Below are 18,936 nucleotides of genomic sequence, written 5' to 3'. Positions count from 1 at the left end.
GTTATAAATCAAAATATGTTTGAGATTCTTCAAAGTAGCCACCCTTTGCATTGATGACAGCTTTGCACACTCTTGGCATTCTCTCAACCAGCTTCATGAGTTAGTCACCTGGAATGCATTTCAATTAACGGGTGTGCCTTGTTAAACGTTCATTTCTGGAATTTGACAACGTAGGGTTGGTATTCAGAAGATAGCCCTATTTGGTAAAAAGACCAAGTCTATATTATGGCAAGAACAGCTAAAATAAGCAAAGAGAGACAATAGTCCATCATTACTTTAAGATATGAAGGTCAGTCAATCCGTTTCAAATTTCAAGAACGTTGAAAGTTTCTTCAAGTGCAGTCGCAAAAACCATCAAGTGCTATGATGAAACTGGCTGTCATGAGGACCGCCACAGGAAAGGAAGACCCAGAGTTACCTCCGCTGCTGAGGATACGTTCATTAGAGTTATCTGCACCTCAGATTGCAGCCCAAATAAATGCTTCACAGAGTTCAAGTAACAGACACATCTCAACATCACTGTTCAGAGGAGACTGCGTGAATCAGGCCTTCATGGTCGAATTTCTGCAAAGAAACCACTACTAAAGGACACCAATAAGAAGAAGAGGCTTGCTTGGGCCAAGAAACACGAGCAATGCACATTAGACTGGAAATCTGTCCTTTGGTTTGATGAATCCAAATTTGAGATTTTTTTTGTTCCAACCGCCGTGTCTTTGTGAGACTTCGAGTAGGTGAACGGATGATCTCCGCATGTGTGGTTCACACCATGAAGCATGGAGGAGGAGGTGTGATGATGTGGGGGTGCTTTGCTGTTAACACTGTCTGATTTATTTAGAATTCAAGGCACACTTAACCAGCATGGCTACCACAGCATTCTGCAGCGATAAGTCATCCCATCTGGTTTGCGCTTAGATTGACTATCATTTGTTTTTCAACAGGACAACAACCCAACACACCTCCAGGCTGTGTAAGGGCTATTTGACCAAGAAGGAGAGTGATGGAGTGCTGAATCAGATGACCTGGCCTCCACAATCACCCGACCTCAACCCAATTGAGCTGGTTTGGGATGAGTTGGACCGCAGAGTGAAGGAAAAGCAGCCAACAAGTGTTCAGCATATGTGGGAACTCCTTCAAGACTGTTGGAAAAACATTCCAGGTGAAGCTGGTTGAGAGAATGCCAAAGGTGTGCAAAGCTGTCATCAAGGCAAAGCGTAGCTACATTTAAGAATCTCAAATATATTTAGATTTGTATAACACTTTTTGGTTACTACATGATACCATATGTGCGTGTTCAGTTGCAAATACATTCTTGCAAATCCTCAGAAGGATGGTGTCGACGCAGGATTGCATTACTCGTCCGTTAACTTTTCAGTATTGACTATGGAAGAGGGGAAAATATCAATAAGGGATCATTATAGGAAACATAATACATTCAAATTGATATGTATACGTTATTGATAACTTCAATTTCAAATGTTTACTTGGTCTATGGACCCGTAGGGTCCGCCTGGACATGGTCCCCTTTTTCCCCAGTTGATCTTAGGGACCTGGAGAAGCGTTGTCAATGACTACTGGGTTGATAAGGTCTGGGAAATCTGCATGATCACAGACTGTTGTGACTGATATCAGTGTCTTCGGCAGACAAATTTAGTTCTTCAAGTGTTGGCATTATCAAGTCCCATCAGAACAGCACAAACACTCAATTTTGGTCGGTACTGCCTTGCACCAGGGTCTGTGGAATTTGGAGGTATGGCCACACGAGACGAGCAGCAATTATTATTTTTTTTTATAACTAACCGAGGTAGTGAGATCCTATTGGCGCGTTCTAGTATTTATCCGCATATTTTCATTTGGGAACGCCTACTCTGGGAAGTGGGCGTGTGCAATAACTCAATTCTCCCTTGCACTCCTTAGAAACAACGCAAAGGGTGAAGTCTACAAATCGCAGTCCACTCTGTTTTGTTACAGATTTTAGATAGGAAACAGAAAACTGTATCGATGAGAAATTGCAGAATGTCAGCCAAAATCCATCTCGCTCCATCTTCTCCCACCGGGCTTCCTCTCATCACCATATTTGGCAATGAGTGGAAACGCCAACCAGATGGTTCACATTTATACATCCGGTGAAATATACTCTACACAAATATAAAAACGCAACATGTAACAATTTCAAAGATTTTACTGAGTTACAGTTCCTATAAGGAAAATAGTCAATTTAAATAAATTCATTAGGTCCTAATTTATGGATTTCACATAAATGGGAATACAGATATGCATTGGTTGGTCACAGATACCTTAAAAACAAACAAAAAAGTAGGGGCCTGGATCAGAAAACCAGTCAGTATCTGGTGTGACCACCATTTTGCCTCATGCAGCACGATATCTCCTTTGCATAGAGTTGATTAGGCTGTTGATTGTGGCCTGTGGAATGTTGCCCCACTCCTCTTCAATGGCTGTGCAAAGTTGCTGCATAATGGCGGGATGTGGAACACGCTGTCGTACACGCCGATCCAGAGCATCCCAAACATGCTCAATGGGTGACATGTCTGGTGAGTATGTTGGCTATGGAATAACATTTTTAGCTTCTAGGAATTGTGTCCAGATCGTTGCGACATAGGGCTGTGCATCATCATGATGAAACATGAGGTGATGGTGGCGTCTGAATGCCACGAGAACGGGCCTCAGGATCTCATCACTGTATCTCTGTGCATTCAAATTGCCAATGATAAAATGCAATTGTTTTCGTTGTCCATAGCTTATGCCTGCCCATACAATAACCCCATCGACACCATGCTGTTTAATCAGATCCCTGATATGCCACACCTGTCAGGTGAATGGATTATCTTGGCAAAGGAGAAATGCTCACTAACAGGGATGTAAACAGATTTGTGTTTTGGAACATTTCTGGGATCTTTTATTTCAGATCATGAAACATAGGACCAACACATTTTTACATTTTAGTCATTTAGCAGATGCTCTTATCCAGAGCGACTTACAGTAGTGAATGCATACATTTCATTTCATGCATTTGTTTTTTTTGTACTGGCCCCCCGTGGGAATCGAACCCACAACCCTGGCGTTGCACACACCATGCTCTGCCACAGGGAAGACTAGAAATGTTGCGTTTATATTTTTGTTCAGTGTATGTGCGCAGATGTAGTAGTGATGTAGAAAGGACTTTTGAGATATGGGCAAAACAGGAAGTAAACAGTTGGAGTTATACACGTTTATGCTTGTAATAGTGGAAATAGTGTTTTGATATTGACATGCGTGTATAGCTCAAAGATATGAGATGGCTGTAGAGTTTCTTGTGGGGGACGTTTTGAATAACTTTTTTTGCTATTGAGCCAGACTACTACCACTAACGTTATATGGCTTATGCAAGCAACTAGAAGTGGAAAATGAAGTCTAAAATGCTAAAAAACGAAATATCCCTTTAAGTCTATTTGCTAAAGTAGATTTATCAGGGAATCGCATCATCTCAACTGGACAAAGTAAAGACAGATTCAGGTTGGATATTCTACGGATATTCGCCTGTAGTTTTCCTTACATCCACCAACAGCAGTTAGGGACCGTCAACATAGTGACAAATCAAAACGTTCAAATTTCAATAGCTCTTTAACCATTTACTCCTAAAACTTTCAAAACTGGTTCTAGCTAACCCGATGGCATAGACACACATTGCACACACTTATTTTTTTGTCGGTTTACATCTCATACTATTTTTTATTATTTATTTTCATTTCTGAAGTTCAATAGCACCTTGGTCATGTGACCCACACACCTCAAACAAGGTTCAGAATGTCCACTCAGTGGGCCTACACATCGCACACCCTTTTGTTTGTCCATTTGCATCTCATGAGATTTTACGATAATTTTTTTAATATTCAAATTTCAATAGCTCCTTAGTCTTATGACCTACAACCTTCAAACTACTTTTCAGAACATCCAGTCACTAGCCTTATATATTGCACAACTTTTTGTATGTCCGTTTTAATCTCACGTGATTTTACATTAATTTTCAATGTTTTCAATGTTTCTAATTTCAATAGCTCCTTGGTCATGTGACCTACTGGACTCAAACAAGGTTCAGAATGTCCACTGACTACCCTTCTATATTGCACACCCTTTAGTTTGTCCATTTTCATCTCATGCGGTTTTACATGAATTTTTAAACATTTTTATTTTCAATAGTTCCCTGGTCATGTGACCTACATCCCTCAAACTACGTTCAGAATATCCACTGACTAGCCTTATACATGGCACTCCCATTTGTTTGTCCATTTTCATCTCATACAATTTTACATTAATTGCCTGCTCTGCTACCCTGAAGGACAGTGTCACTCACACACCTATTCGCTTGGGCCTTCTCCCTGGGGCCTTCCTGACCTCCAGGCTGGCCCCCAGTGACCTGGTGACCTCTGCCTCAAGGCCTCTAGGCCTACACTCCCTGCCCGACCTCTCCCTGTGCCTGAGAGTGTATAGCTTACTCCCTGGAACTACAGACCTCCGGGCTTCCACACCTACTCTCCCTACCCGGTCAACACCCGTCTCACTGGGCATCACCCATCACCGCGTCTCGGCCGGGGCTCAGGAGCTCAGCCATCTCCATAACCTCGCCCACCAGGTTCCCCACAAACATGCAGTGCGCATCAGGAGAGGGGCGGCAAATCATCTGGCCACACCCCAACCCCGTCACGAACCGCTCTACTCACCTGCCAAAAGAGGCAGGCTATCCTGGGCCAACCGAAGATCCATGGTGCTACGTTATCTTTACGTTTAGGGGGGATTCTGATTTAGAGGCGTTCAGTCATAATCCCACAGATGGCAGCATCGCACCATTGGCTCCTCAGCCAAGCCCATACACCAAATGTACTTGGGGGATTTGAGTGCGACACATTCCATCTCAATTTAATGCTCCACTGTTAGCGGGTCCAGCCGAAGCCAGCGTTCGATTCAAACATTCGCGGTTTAGAGTTAGCTAAGTATACGGGGGACGCGTGTTTTAAACGTTTCACCACAGCCACTCAGTGTACTTACTGGCATCAGTCTGATCACAATCAGCCATCTCCCAGGACTTAACTCCCCCCTCCCAGCCAAAGCCAGGGATGCGTTCGAGCCATCATTCTCTGATTGGCTTCCTGTCAAGGTCAGGATTTGTTAACAAGAGCCCCGCAGCAAATCGTTGAGTCTGGTGGAACCGCCCTCACATTTTCATGCTTGACCTAAAGCCCCATATTCCAGGACCGACTGCTGCCTTTCTGTTAACGATCAACAGCCGTCACCATCTGCAGGACTCTCTTTGCGTACGGACTAGTACCGAGGTAACTCCCATTTGGTTTGCATCGTTAGCGACACCTGAAAACAGGTGGTATACAAGGAGGGATTGGAAGACCCCTGCTTAGAGGGCTACCTCGTTATCTCCCTTACTAAGGCTCAGGACTCCTTAAGAGAGGAGGAAAAAAAGCCGCGGCCCTTGCAACGCAAGGGGAACAACCACTTCAGGTCTCAAAGCGAGTGACGTCACTGATTGAAACGCTATTAGCGCGCACCACCGCTAACTAACTAGCCATTTCACATCGGTTACATATAGAAGGGTAGTCAGTGGACATTCTGAACATTTGTTGAGGTCAGTAGGTCACATGACAAAGGAGCTATTGAAATTCTAATGTAAAAAAAGTGTATACTTTGTTTACGCTCCCTAACTAATTAAACGAGGAATACAAACTGCTGCTCACATTTCCACATGTTTATTAGATTTGGAAAGCGAATTAATGTCCACATCGTGAAAATACGACCTTTTCAATGTTGTGTGCAATTTTTCCAACATCATGACACTTATTTGGAGTCTGTGGCTCAAGTGGTTTGAAAGCGCGAATATCCATTGAATATCCAACCTCAAACAGGCTTTACCTTGGTCTCAAACCGGCCGTTCGCTCTCCTGCAGTATTTGGACTAGTTTGTTACATTGTCTCGTTTTCACTGCCTTGTAGATGACTGAGAGCTCCTCTTCGGCATGTCATTGTTAAATAGTGCACGAATATATCTTTATAGCTATTGTACCGGTGTTCAGGGAACTCACAAAACTAAAAGCCTTGTTGTAGCTAGCTAACTTCCCCCCAACAGACAAGGACAGACACTGGAACATCCACGCGCCTTTGTGCAAAACGTCAACAAGGAAGGAACGTCCTGCGGCTCCACATCTGGATTGTTCTTCTTCAAAATAAAATGTAAATAGCACTTGTGTAAATAGAGGGCGTGATCTACTGTTGACAGAATATTATTACAGTTTTGGAAGACGAGCGACAAAAAATGTATTCAAACATTGAAAGCATTGAGAAGGTTGCTTTGTTTTTAATAAAATGAAAGGAAAACACACAATCACATAACATGAATTTGATTAGACGTTTACACAACACTTGAATCAGAGGTTAAAAAAAAAAAAAAAATCATACTGTTTTTTATTTATTTATATTTTTTTTGATTCAACATATATCCATGAATTGTTCTTCCCTGATATCAAAGCTGACTTAAACTGACTTTCAGATAGCCATGTTATAATTTGTTCTTATGGCAGTGTTTTAGCCATGTTTGACTTTGCCAGAGACAATGTTTACAATGTTGATCTAGACTATGACCTTGCTATTATGGAAGCGTTTGAGCCATGTTATACTTTGCTTTTATGACAGTATCTGAGAGCATCTCTCAGGGCCTCCAGCACCATGTCAACACTGGCTTTGCTGCTGTTACCCCCCATCAGTCCCACACGCAGCACCTGAGGACAGAGACGGGACAGGTCAGTGAGCCGGTTGCACATAAGAGAAGGCATGGTCGAGCCCACACAACCAACCTGTTATTGCAGCAGTAGACCAATAGTTGTTATCATTAGTAAAGAGGGCTGATGATCACGATCGTAGCTATTTAACTCATGGTCAAAGCAATGCATAATGGTTAATAAATGTACCACCTGCTCTCTACTATGACTGGTAACTCATCCAGAACTGAGAAGCAACAGTAGTCCGTTCTGTGTCCTGGCTTGAGACGGCCTCAGTCCACTAACTCAGTGGTTCTCAACCTTTTTTGTTGTTGTTGCTCTACCCTTGAAGTAACTCACCTGGCCAACGGATGGTCCCAGTCCTCCAGAGATCTCTAGGTTGTGATTCTTCATGATGTAGCTGGTGATCTCCTTCCAGTCATATCCAGGGGGAGCTACAATAGTGGTGACCGTGGGCAACCTGGCGTTCTGGTGAATGGAACCATCAATGGAAAGAGGAGTGTTTAAGGTGTCAGAGTGTTTTGATTTACAGTAAAACATATGGAAAGAGGAGTGTTTAAGTGGTCTGAGTGTTTTGATTTACAGTAAAACATATGGAAAGAGGAGTGTTTAAGTGGTCTGAGTGTTTTGTTTTACAGTAAAACATATGGAAAGAGGAGTTTTTAAGGGGTCTGTGTGTTTTGTTTTACAGTAAAACATATGGAAAGAGGAGTGTTTAAGATGTCTGAGTGTTTTGTTTTACAGTAAAACATGGAAAGAGGAGTTTTTAAGGGGTCTGTGTGTTTTGTTTTACAGTAAAACATATGGAAAGAGGAGTGTTTAAGGTGTCTGAGTGTTTTGTTTCACTGTAAAACATATGGCCGTCTGCAATATATTTAACATACTTCTGTTAGAACACAGAATAAAGTTATAGCGTATGTGTCGCTAAGTTATTGAATGTATATATTTTTTTTCATTTGTACTTTAAATAGACTACAATAAATAGTTTACAGTAAATCTCTTTAACGTCTCTGATACTGACCTTGTCTTTCACAAACAGTTTGAGGCCCATGTTCTCTACACCTTCATGGAGGTATTCTGCTACTTCCCGGTGTCTTTGCCAGGAGTTCTCCAGACCCTGGCAGAGAGTAGAGACACAGGTCTGTCATTTTATCATCACGAACACAACTACCGTGCGCTATGCTGCTATAACATATTCCCGTTTTTAATTATCGATCGAGAGAGAGAGAGAATTTAAAACATACATCAGAGTGCTATGATATAATTTATCCCTGTGAATCATCGTATGAATCTATAAGTTGTAACTCTATCTAAGAGGGTGTGAATTGCATCATGATTTAGGAACCAGACTAAAGTCACCTGCTCAGCGAGGATAGCCAGACTCTCCCGGAGAGCGTAGAAGGCAGACACAGGCGCAGTGTGGTGGTATCTGTTCAAAGGAACAACAGGTCAGACTAAGTTCTGTCACTAATGATACATTCTGATTTACTTACGCTCTGAGCTGCGATTCCCTTGACATTCACAAGAGCATCATGTTAAACTGTGTTTTTGTCAAGGTAGATGATGTCATAGAATGTGGTGTTAGATGATGTCATAGAATGTGGTGTTAGATGATGTGTTGGTGATACAAGACTCTGATGTAATGCATTATGGGAGTCTCACATTCTGGCAGGTTTGCCGTCACAACCCCAGTAGTTTGCCAGCCAGGTCATGTCCAGGAAGAACGACACTGGCTTTGTTTTCCGATTGAATACTTTCTGGCTGGATAGAAGCAGAAAATAAGTGCTCATAGAAAAAATGAATTTCATAGGTTGTTACTGTTTAATTGCTTCGTAAATATCAGGTCATTTTTGTACCATTAAAAAGTGCTTCCAACATGTATTTTTATAATTGTTTTTACATTTCTAAAGCTAGGGACTAGAACACCTTCCTCACCATGCTCTTTCACTGAAGGAAATGGGAGCGGTCCCAGGTGGGGCATTCAAGACCTTCTGTGAGCCAGAGTACAGGATGTCGATACCTGAAGAAAACACAACGAACCAAAATTAACTTGACTAGTTAAGTTTAATCTGAAAATCTGTTAGCTCTTATGGAAGTACAATGAATTAAACTAGTAGTAATTGTCACGTCCTGACCAGTAAAGGGGTTAATTGTTATTATAGTTTGGTCAGGATGTGGCAGGGGGTATTTGTTTTATATGGTTCGGGGTGTGTGTGTATGTAGAGGGGTGTTTGGTTTATGTATTCCGGGGTTTTTGTCATTGTTCTATGTTAGTGTATTTCTATGTTCTGTCTAGTCATTTCTATTTCTATGTTTAGGTAATTGGGGTTGGGGCCTTCAATTGGAGGCAGCTGTCTATCGTTGCCTCTGATTGAAGGTCTTATAAATAGGAATGTGTTTGTCATGGGATTTGTGGGAGGTTGTTCTTTGCATAGCTGTGTGTTGGTTTTTCTTGTTTTATTTATAAGTGTTCTAATAAAGTTAATATGAGCTCTCAACCCCCTGCGCCTTGGTCCATCCACTACGACGACCGTTACAGTGATGCTATTTTCACATAGTTAAATAATAAGTATCTAGCAAAGTTATATGCAGGGTTATGGTGCATGACAATAGTCCAAAGTAGCTTCATAATAAGCATCAACACAGAGGCAAGCTTTCCCCCAGCGTTTTTAACTAGCTCTCCCCAGGGTCTTTTAACTAGCTTTCCCCCAGGGTCTTTAACTAGCTCTCCCCAGGGTTTTTAACTAGCTGTCCCCCACGGTCTTTAACTAGCTTTCCCCCACTGTCTTTAACTAGTTTTCCCCCAGGGTCTTTAACTAGCTTTCCCCCAGGGTCTTTAACTAGCTGTTCCCAGGGTCTTTAACTAGCTTTCCCCGAGGGTATTTAACTAGCTGTCCCCCAGGGTCTTTAACTAGCTTTCCCCCAGGGTCTTTAACTAGTTTCCCCCCAGCGTCTTTAACTAGTTTTCCCCCAGGGTCTTTAACTAGCTCTCCCCAGGGTCTTTAACTAGCTGTCCCCCAGGGTCTTTAACTAGTTTTCCCCCTGGGTCTTTAACTAGCTTTCCCCCAGGGTCTTTAACTAGTTTCCCCCCAGGGTCTTTTAACTAGCTGTCCCCAGGGTCTTTAACTAGCTTTCCCCCAGGGTCTTTAACTAGTTTCCCCCCAGGGTCTTTTAACTAGCTGTCCCCAGGGTCTTTAACTAGCTCTCCCCAGGGTCTTTAACTAGCTGTCCCCAGGGTCTTTAACTAGCTTTCCCCCAGGGTCTTTAACTAGCTCTCCCCAGGGTCTTTAACTAGCTTTCCCCCAGGGTCTTTAACTAGCTGTCCCCAGGGTCTTTAACTAGTTTCCCCCAGGGTATTTAACTAGCTGTCCCCAGGGTCTTTAACTAGCTCTCCCCAGGGTTTTTAACTAGCTGTCCCCCAGGGTCTTTAACTAGCTTTCCCCCAGGGTCTTTAACTAGGTGGTCTTGATAAACCTGTCTGTGTAACCGGGAGCAACGTGTGTGATCTTTGCTCATCCCTCTCAACAGGAACTCTGTTATTCCTGCAGGGTCCTTGTGCTATTTGCTACTGGGTCACTACACCACCATACCTTGTTTGTCCATGTAAAGTGGGGCACCTCCCATTGAAGCCACACAGTCAACGAGAAACAGACAGTTGTGCCTTGCAGAAAGAAAGGAGAGGCACTACTTTATAACAAATGATTCACTGGTATCTGTTGGGTTTTTATAAGCATTTATATTGACATGGAAGCTGAAGAGGTGGATTAAAGGGCTCTTACTTGTGACATATGTCTCCAATGCCATCGAGTGGATGAACTACTCCTGTGGAGGATTCTCCGTGGGTGAGGAAGAACAGCACAGGCTTGTGTTTGGCCAGGGCCTGGGGTGAAACAATGACAGGACAGATCAGGATGAAATGGGTCCTGGTCTAAAGTAGTACACTACATAGGGAATAGGGCCCTGGTCTAAAGTAATACACTACATAGGGAATAGGGTTCTGGTCTAAAGGAATACACTATATAGGGAATAGGGCCCTGGTCTAAAGTAATACACTACATAGGGAATAGGGCCCTGGTCTAAAGTAATACACTACATAGGGAATAGGGCCCTGGTCTAAAGTAATACACTACATAGGGAATAGGGCCCTGGTCTAAAGTAATACACTACATAAGGAATAGGGCCCTGGTCTAAAGTAATACACTATATAGGGAATAGGGTTCCACTTGGGACACACTTATGGTGTATTGGATAGTAGCAATTTGGTATATCTATACCTACTGATGAAGGTTAGGGTAGGAGTATCTATAGACGAAGATTAGGGTAGGAGTATCTATAGACGAAGGTTAGGGTAGGAGTCTCTATAGATGAAGGTTAGGGTAGGAGTCTCTATAGATGAAGGTTAGGGTAGGAGTCTCTATAGATGAAGGTTAGGGTAGGAGTATCTATAGACGAAGGTTAGGGTAGGAGTCTCTATAGATGAAGGTTAGGGTAGGAGTATCTATAGACGAAGGTTAGGGTAGGAGTCTCTATAGATGAAGGTTAGGGTAGGAGTCTCTATAGATGAAGGTTAGGGTAGGAGTCTCTATAGATGAAGGTTAGGGTAGCAGTCTCTATGGATGAAGGTTAGGGTAGGAGCCTCTATAGATGAAGGTTAGGGTAGGAGTCTCTATAGATGAAGGTTAGGGTAGGAGTCTCTATAGATGAAGGTTAGGGTAGGAGTCTATAGATGAAGGTTAGGGTAGGAGTCTCTATACCTACTGATGAAGGTTAGGGTTGGAGTATCTATAGATGAATGTTAGGGTAGAGGTCTCTATACCTACTGATGAAGGTTAGGGTAGGAGTATCTATAGATGAAGGTTAGGGTAGGAGTCTCTATACCTACTGATGAAGGTTAGGGTAGGAGTATCTATAGATGAAGGTTAGGGTAGGAGTATCTATACCTATAGATGAAGGTTAGGGTAGGAATCTCTATAGATGAAGGTTCGGGTAGGAGTATCTATACCTATAGATGAAGGTTAGGGTAGGAATATCTATAGATGAAGGTTAGGGTAGGAATCTCTATAGATGAAGGTTAGGGTAGGAATCTCTATAGATGAAGGTTCGGGTAGGAGTATCTATACCTACTGATGAAGGTTAGGGTAGGAGTCTCTATGGATGAAGGTTAGGGTAGTAGTCTCTATACCTATAGATGAAGGTTAGGGTAGAAGTATCTATACCTACTGATGAAGTTTAGGGTAGAATTATCTATACCTACTGATGACGGTTAGGGTAGCAGTATCTATAGATGAAGGTTAGGGTAGGAGTATCTATAGATGAAGGTTAGGGTAGGAGTATCTATAGACAAAGGTTAGGGTAGGAATCTATAGATGAAGGTTAGGGTAGGAGTCTCTATAGAAGGTCAGGGTAGGAGGAGATCAAATGAGAGGTGTGTCATTACCTGATCAATCTCTTCACTGGTGAAATACCCCCCCGCAGTTGTCACAATGGAATTAACTTTGGCACCTGTTGGGTTGATGGAAAATGTATTATGTAAATCACAAATGTATCAATTTAAAGGGAACTTCATCAATGGGCAAAGCAACTGTATTTGAAACGAGGTCTTTATAACCAGGTGTGCTCACAGGTTCATATTTGTGTCACAGGCGTGTAAATAGGGTGAAACTGCTAGCTAGTTAGCGGTGCACGCTAGTAGCGTTTCAGTTGGTGACGTCACTCGCTCTGAGACCTTGAACTAGTTGTTCCCCTTGCTCTGCTAAGGCTGTGGCTGTTGTGGAGCGATAGGTAACAATGCTTTGTGTGAAGGCAGTTGTTGATGTGTTCAGAGGGTCCCTGGTTCGAGCCCAGGTTGGGGCGAGGAGAGGGTCAGAAGCAACACTTTTACAGGCAATGGTCATGGTTACCCAATGACATCTCCTATATAGAGCACTGCTGCTGACCAGGACCCATAGAGCACTGCTGTTGACCAGGACCCATAGTGCACTGCTGCTGACCACGACCCATAGAGCACTGCTGTCGACCACGACCCATAGTGCACTGCTGTCGACCACGACCCATAGTGCACTGCTGTCGACCACGACCCATAGTGCACTGCTGTCGACCACGACCCATAGTGCACTGCTGTCGACCACGACCCATAGTGCACTGCTGTTGACCACGACCCATAGGGCACTGCTGTCGACCACGACCCATAGGGCTCTTGTCAAAAAAAAGGGAACAAGGGGGCCATTTGGAACGTATCCAATAACAATCAAGTACCTATCCTCTCTGCCATCTCCGCTGCCCGTTCTCCCCAGATCCCGTTGACCGCGGTGAGAACCCCTTCCCCTGGCTCTACGGCGTTGAAGATGGCACACTCCATGGCCGTGTGTCCTGTGCCACTCACTGCTATCGTCATGTTGTTCTCGGTCTGGAAGGCATATTGGATCCCGCTCTTGATGTCACTCATTATCTAGAATACCAACAAACACACAGTAAAGAGATGATTGTGGGACCAAGAGTCTGTGTGGGAAGACACTGAGTATTAGGACGTGTACTCTATGTGTTATGTCTAGTGTGTAGTGTACGGTGTCTGTTGTGTATACTGCAGTACTGTGTGTCTAAGACAATTTTCCCCCCCTCGGGATATAAAACTTCATCCGATACTACGTCTCATATAATGATTTGGTACGTTTGTCTCAACACTGTAATAGGTTCGATGGGTTGTCAAAACAGATTTAAAACACACGTCACTTTTACATCAGTTGAACGCAGAGCCGCCTCTTCCTATACGCAGACTACATGCTGTGTTTAGTTTAGGGCAACGCGGACGACCCAAATGTAGTTAACGGGTAGTCATTGAAGACTACCCCATGGCAAGGCACTACAAGTCCTTACACCATGGCAACCCTGCCTCCCTACAAGCTATGGGTATTGATCATATCCCGGCCTCTATTAGAAAAGGGGACCGCCTTAAACAGTTAAACCAAATGGAAAGTTTTTGGATTTACAAACTACAGGCCACTAAATACCCGGGTTTGAATGAAGATATGGATTTCTCACCCTTCCTGTAGGGTTGTGATGGGTACATTTGCTGTCATCTAGTGGATATCTTTGCTCAATTGCCCTCAGCTATGTTTAGACTGTTGTTGTTCATGTTTTGCTGTGTTCTAGTGTACTATGGAATGTATTGCTTTCTTATTCTTGACACTTAGCCCAGACATATTTAAGGTTAGAACTACCTTTCTAAGTGTTCTGATACTTCTAGTTTGGAGTTACATTTTTATGATAACATAGCTACAGCATTTCACTTTAAAGTGTGTATACTATTGCTTACTAGGTGTGTCCAATCAATTTTAACCACTCCCCCTTCTAATTAGGGTTAATTGGAAAAGCTGTTAAACAGAGAACATTGTATTATTTCTTTGTACACCCTGATGAAGGCCATGCAGCCGAAACGCGTCGGTTTTTTAAAAACATTGTTTCTATTGAACATGCCATACTAATAAAGGCATTTTAATCAATTATATGAAGAGTGCCTTGGTCCTCCTTTCTTTTTGGAGTTGAAAATGCGATGGAAACCCATTTAAATTGTTGTTTTTTTATTCGGTACATGGGAATTTTTATGTGCACTACGTCACTACACACATCCTTTTATCCGCCACAAGTCAATTTGATGGAAACATCGCTGGTGGGAAAAATGTGCATATTGTTTCTATGCAGATTATAGAATCTGTGCATGAAAATCTGTCCCCAATTGGATGGAAACCTACAGTGAGGGAAAAAATAATTTGATCCCATGCTTATTTTGTACGTTTGCCCACTGACAAAGAAATGATCAGTCTATAATTTTAATGGTATGTTTATTTGAACGGTGAGAGACAGAATAACAACAAAAAAATCCAGAAAAACGCATGTCAAAAATTTTATAAAATGATTAGCATTTTAATGAGGGAAATAAGTATTTGACCCCCTCTCAATCAGAAAGATTTCTGGCTCCCAGGTGTCTTTTATACAGGCAACGAGCTGAATATATATATATATATATATGGATAATATTATAAGCCTTTTCTAAAATATCCAATTCAACCATTTAGGCATATGCGTAAATTCTGCATAAAAGTACATTTTTTTGTTGCACGGTTACCTTAAGTTGAGATTGATTGTTCATAATCAAACTTTGTAGACCTACCTCGAGCATTTCTGGATGCATGTGACCGATGACGGGCTCGGCCCCTGCCGCTAAGATGCGAGGAGGAACATTGGACGGTCCGGGTCCAAACATGTGTCGCCTCGGAGCCACAAAGGTTTTCTGGAGACATTTTGGTGGCGGGACGGAGACGGACGACATGGCTAAAGCTGGTCTTGTTGGCAGTGTGGATATGATACAATTGCACCGTCTGAACTCTGAGTCTGTAAGCAGCCTGACAGACGCACACCTCTCATCTGACAAAAGAGGACTTTAAAAAAAAAAACTCCCACTTCTACGTTTTGATTTGCGTACTGTTTTGACTGTGAGGATTTCCGTTCAAGCAAACCTTTCGTTGTTTACTCTTGAAAAGTGTTTTTTTGAATTTGATCAGAATGTATAAAACCATCTATTACACACGTTTTTCTTTTTCAGGTCACATGTTTGTTCCCGGTAATGTATTCACACCATTGTTCAACACACATTTACAAGGGTTAACCATTAACCACCATTACTTCAGTAGGTCATAGAATTATATCACAACACTGTAGGAAGAATTCAGCACACACTCACTTTTTTTCATTTCAATCAAATAAACATAATGGTAAAAAATAAGGACCTTGATACTTGTGTAATAAAACATAAATATATATAATTTTTTGTGATCATGTGATTCTGCCCTGGTGTTTTGTTTTGTGGTGAGCTGATGTGGTTTTCTTGATCACTCCAATGTGTCTGTTTGGACAGTGGTTACTCAGTGACACAGAGAGGCAGTGAACAGGCAGACCAATCCTCCCCCCTCCAACTCTTCTCTAGTTCCTAAACCATTATCCCGTGGAATCGAGTCAATTCAGGGGGGGGGGGGGGGGGTGGATGTTGTAAAGACTCTCAGTGGACTTTTGTTTATTTAAACACCTTGCATGTTGCAACACCAGTGAAGCATCTGTACCTCTGTAGCTTGAAATGGCTGATTTCTTTTAATGGAATATCTACATAGGCGTACAGAGGCCCATTATCAGCAACCATCACTCCTGTGTTCCAATGGCTCGTTGTGTTAGCTAATCCAAGTTTATCATTTTAAAAGGCTAATTGATCATTAGAAAACCCTTTTGCAATTATGTTAGCACAGCTGAAAACTGTTGTTCTGATTAAAGAAGCAATAAAACTGGTCTTCTTTAGACTATTTGAGTATCTGGAGCATCAGCATTTGTGGGTTTGGTTACAGGCTCAAAATGGCCAGAAACAAAGGATTTTCTTCTGAAACTCGTCAGTCTATTCTTGTTCTTAGAAATTAAGGCTATTCCATGCGAGAAATTGCCAAGAAACTGAAGATCTCGTACAACGCTGTGTACTACTCCCTTCACAGAACAGCGCAAACTGGCTCTAACCGGAATAGAAAGAGGAGTGGGAGGCCCCGGTGCACAACTGAGCAAGAGGACAAGTATATTAGTGTCTAGTTTGAGAAACAGACGCCTCACAAGTCCTCAACTGGCAGCTTCATTAAATAGTTCCGGCAAAACACCAGTCACAACGTCAACAGTGAAGAGGCGACTCCGGGATGCTGGACTTCTAGGCAGAGAAGATAAAGAAGGCAGAGATGACGCACCACATCAGACAGGGTGAAACCTTTCTTACTGTCCAAGTGGTTGGAGAGAGGTTGGAAACCTCTTATTAGACCCTATTCACTATCTTTGTCTAAAACACTCAGAATGATAGGGAGAGATGGAGTGACTGATCTCTCTCTTCAAATTTAGAGGGATAAGCTACTGTTTAAACAGGCAGACGACATGTTAAAGTGCAATGTCAGGTTTGTTGATTCATAATTTGATCCTGCTTTAAATTATGTTCACTTCATAAAGCCTTTATAAAAACTACATAAATGTGTTACAGATCATCTATAACCTTATCTCATGCTTTATAAAGGGTTCATAAATGTGGCATAACTGTGTGACATAACCACCAACGTCAAATGTGACATAAGCCACTATGTCAAATATGACATAAACCTGTGCTTTATAAAGGGTGGCATAAGCACCGCTTAATAAAGGCCTTATAAATCATATTAAATTGATGCTTCACAAAGCGTTTATAACCCTGTCATATATCTTGGTAGAGCATTGCAATGACAAGATATTGGGTTCAGTACCCGGGACCAAGCATACATTAAAAAAAAGCCATTCGATAAAAGCTTCTGCTAAATGTTATATACTATATTTCACTAAAACATTTCTAGGATGGCCCAACCTTTTTCCCCTCCTGGGTACATAGTCAATATTGGACCTGACCTTAACTTCCCCCAAAATGCTTGTGCTGCAGGATGACACATACTCTAATGTGTAGTCATGAACAGCAACAAAACAATGGTCGGGCCTTTTAAAGCAGTTTATTTTTTACCTACTTCAGTTATTTTTCCCAAATTCCTTTTTTTGGGAGGTTTTGTTTATCCAGGTTTCAGATTTCTCCATTTTGTTTCTAGTTTAACCCAGTTTTATCACACATTTTATTAATAGAAAACAACTAAATGTTATTTTCGGTGTTCACAACAACCCTTTAAACCACATCAGTGGATAACTTTTGAGGTCTCAGAAACTGTGTGATTGGCCATTCATTTAGTGAGCATGCCCTGCCCTGTTGTTTGGTTAATAACACAACATGCAAAGTGTTGGTCCTATGTTTCATGAGCTGAAATAAAAGGAAATGTCCTTAAATTTTGTGTACAAATTTTTTTTTACTTACCAGTTAGTGAGCATTTCTCCGTTGCCAAGATAATCCATTCACCTGACAGGTGTGGCATATCAAGAAGCTGATTAAACAGCATGATCATTACACAGGTGCACCTTGTGCTGGGGACAATAAAAGGCCACTGTAAAATTTGTCGTTTTTGTCACACAACACAATGCCATAGATGTCTCAAGGGAGCGTGCAATGGTCATGGTGACTGCAGGAATGTCCACCAGAGCTGTTGCCAGATAATTGAATGTTCATTTCTATACCAAAAGCCACCTCCAACGTTGTTTTAGAGAATTTGGCAGTACGGCCAACCGGCCTCACAACTGCAGACCACGTGAAACGACTCCAGCCCAGGACCTCCACATCTGGCTTCTTCACCTGCGGGATCGGTCTGAGACCAGCCACCTGGACAGCTGATGAAACAGTGGGTTTGTACAACCGAAGAATTTCTGAACAAACTGTCAGAAACCGTCTCAGGGAAGCTCATCGTCCTCACCAGGGTCTTAACCTGACTGCAGTTTGGCGACGTAACTGACTTCAGTGGGAAAATGCTCACCTTTGATGGCCACTGGCTCGCTGGAGAAGTGTGCTTTTCACGGATGAATCCCGGTTTCAACTGTACCGGGCAGATGGCAGACACGTTGTAAAAAAAGTGCCCCATAGTGGCGGTGAGGTTATGGAATGGTCAGGGATAAGCTACGGACAACTAACACAATTGCATTTTATCATTGGCAATTTGAATGCACAGAGATACAGTGATGAGATCCTGAGGCCCGTTGTCGTGGCATTCAGACGCCACCATCACCTCATGTTTCAGCACGATAATGCACAACCTCATGTCAACAAGGATCTGTACATAATTCCTGGAAGGTGAAAATATCCCAGTTCTTCCATGGCCTTTATGTTTATGCTATGAATGACCAAAGGTGTCTGACTTTTTAAATGAAGTGCAGCATCATGGGATATAGAGTTGTTATGGATGTGTTAGCAAAGACCTAAAGTTGTCTCACTTCAAGCTAAGTATTACAGGATACTACATCAAGTGTCAATAACTAGGTTATTAACATTCTGTTGATTTATGAAGGTTCTCTCATTATCCACAGGTTACTGAAGGGTGTGAGAGGTATTTACATGGGTTGATGGACCTGCCTAGCTTGTGTGTGTGTGTGTGTGTGTGTGTGTGTGTGGAGTAGTCCAACTTGAGACTACCGCTCCAGGTGTTCCTCTTCTGTTCCCATGGAGACCAGGGCTTGATTACATCCTGTTT

The 18,936-nt window shown here is 42.4% G+C and overlaps 1 protein-coding gene across 2 annotated transcripts; it reads right to left on the bottom strand.

Annotated features, from left to right (window-relative positions):
• Positions 1-6,334: 6,334 nt before the first annotated feature.
• Positions 6,335-15,382, bottom strand: agxta (alanine--glyoxylate and serine--pyruvate aminotransferase a). Of its 2 annotated transcripts, XM_029695432.1 has the most exons (12): positions 14,943-15,382; positions 13,031-13,223; positions 12,213-12,277; positions 10,555-10,655; positions 10,366-10,436; positions 8,711-8,795; positions 8,438-8,536; positions 8,135-8,204; positions 7,797-7,892; positions 7,115-7,243; positions 6,667-6,775; positions 6,335-6,589 (listed from the first exon to the last, which is right to left on the bottom strand). In XM_029695432.1, exons 1-11 carry the CDS (start codon positions 15,099-15,101, stop codon positions 6,668-6,670), a joined length of 1,176 nt encoding a protein of 391 aa, XP_029551292.1. In that variant the 5' UTR covers positions 15,102-15,382; the 3' UTR covers positions 6,335-6,589; position 6,667. The 2 variants fall into 2 exon arrangements, with proteins under 2 accessions (XP_029551292.1, XP_029551291.1); XM_029695431.1 differs by having other exon boundaries at positions 6,335-6,775; positions 14,943-15,381.
• Positions 15,383-18,936: the final 3,554 nt, after the last annotated feature.

The sequence above is a fragment of the Salmo trutta genome, chromosome 17 (assembly GCF_901001165.1).
Source record: "Salmo trutta chromosome 17, fSalTru1.1, whole genome shotgun sequence".
NCBI lineage: Eukaryota > Metazoa > Chordata > Actinopteri > Salmoniformes > Salmonidae > Salmo > Salmo trutta.
This window is presented reverse-complemented; position numbering and strand designations above follow the sequence as displayed.

Excerpts from the sequence above, each read along its gene's own strand:
- agxta (XM_029695432.1), bottom strand. The coding sequence starts at position 15,101 with ATGTCGTCCGTCTCCGTCCCGCCACCAAAATGTCTCCAGAAAACCTTT. Across the intron at positions 7,244-7,796 it reads AACTGTTTGTGAAAGACAAG|AACGCCAGGTTGCCCACGGT; the intron begins GTCAGTATCAGA and ends TCCATTCACCAG. Across the intron at positions 6,776-7,114 it reads TGGGACCATCCGTTGGCCAG|GTGCTGCGTGTGGGACTGAT; the intron begins GTGAGTTACTTC and ends CTCTGTCCTCAG.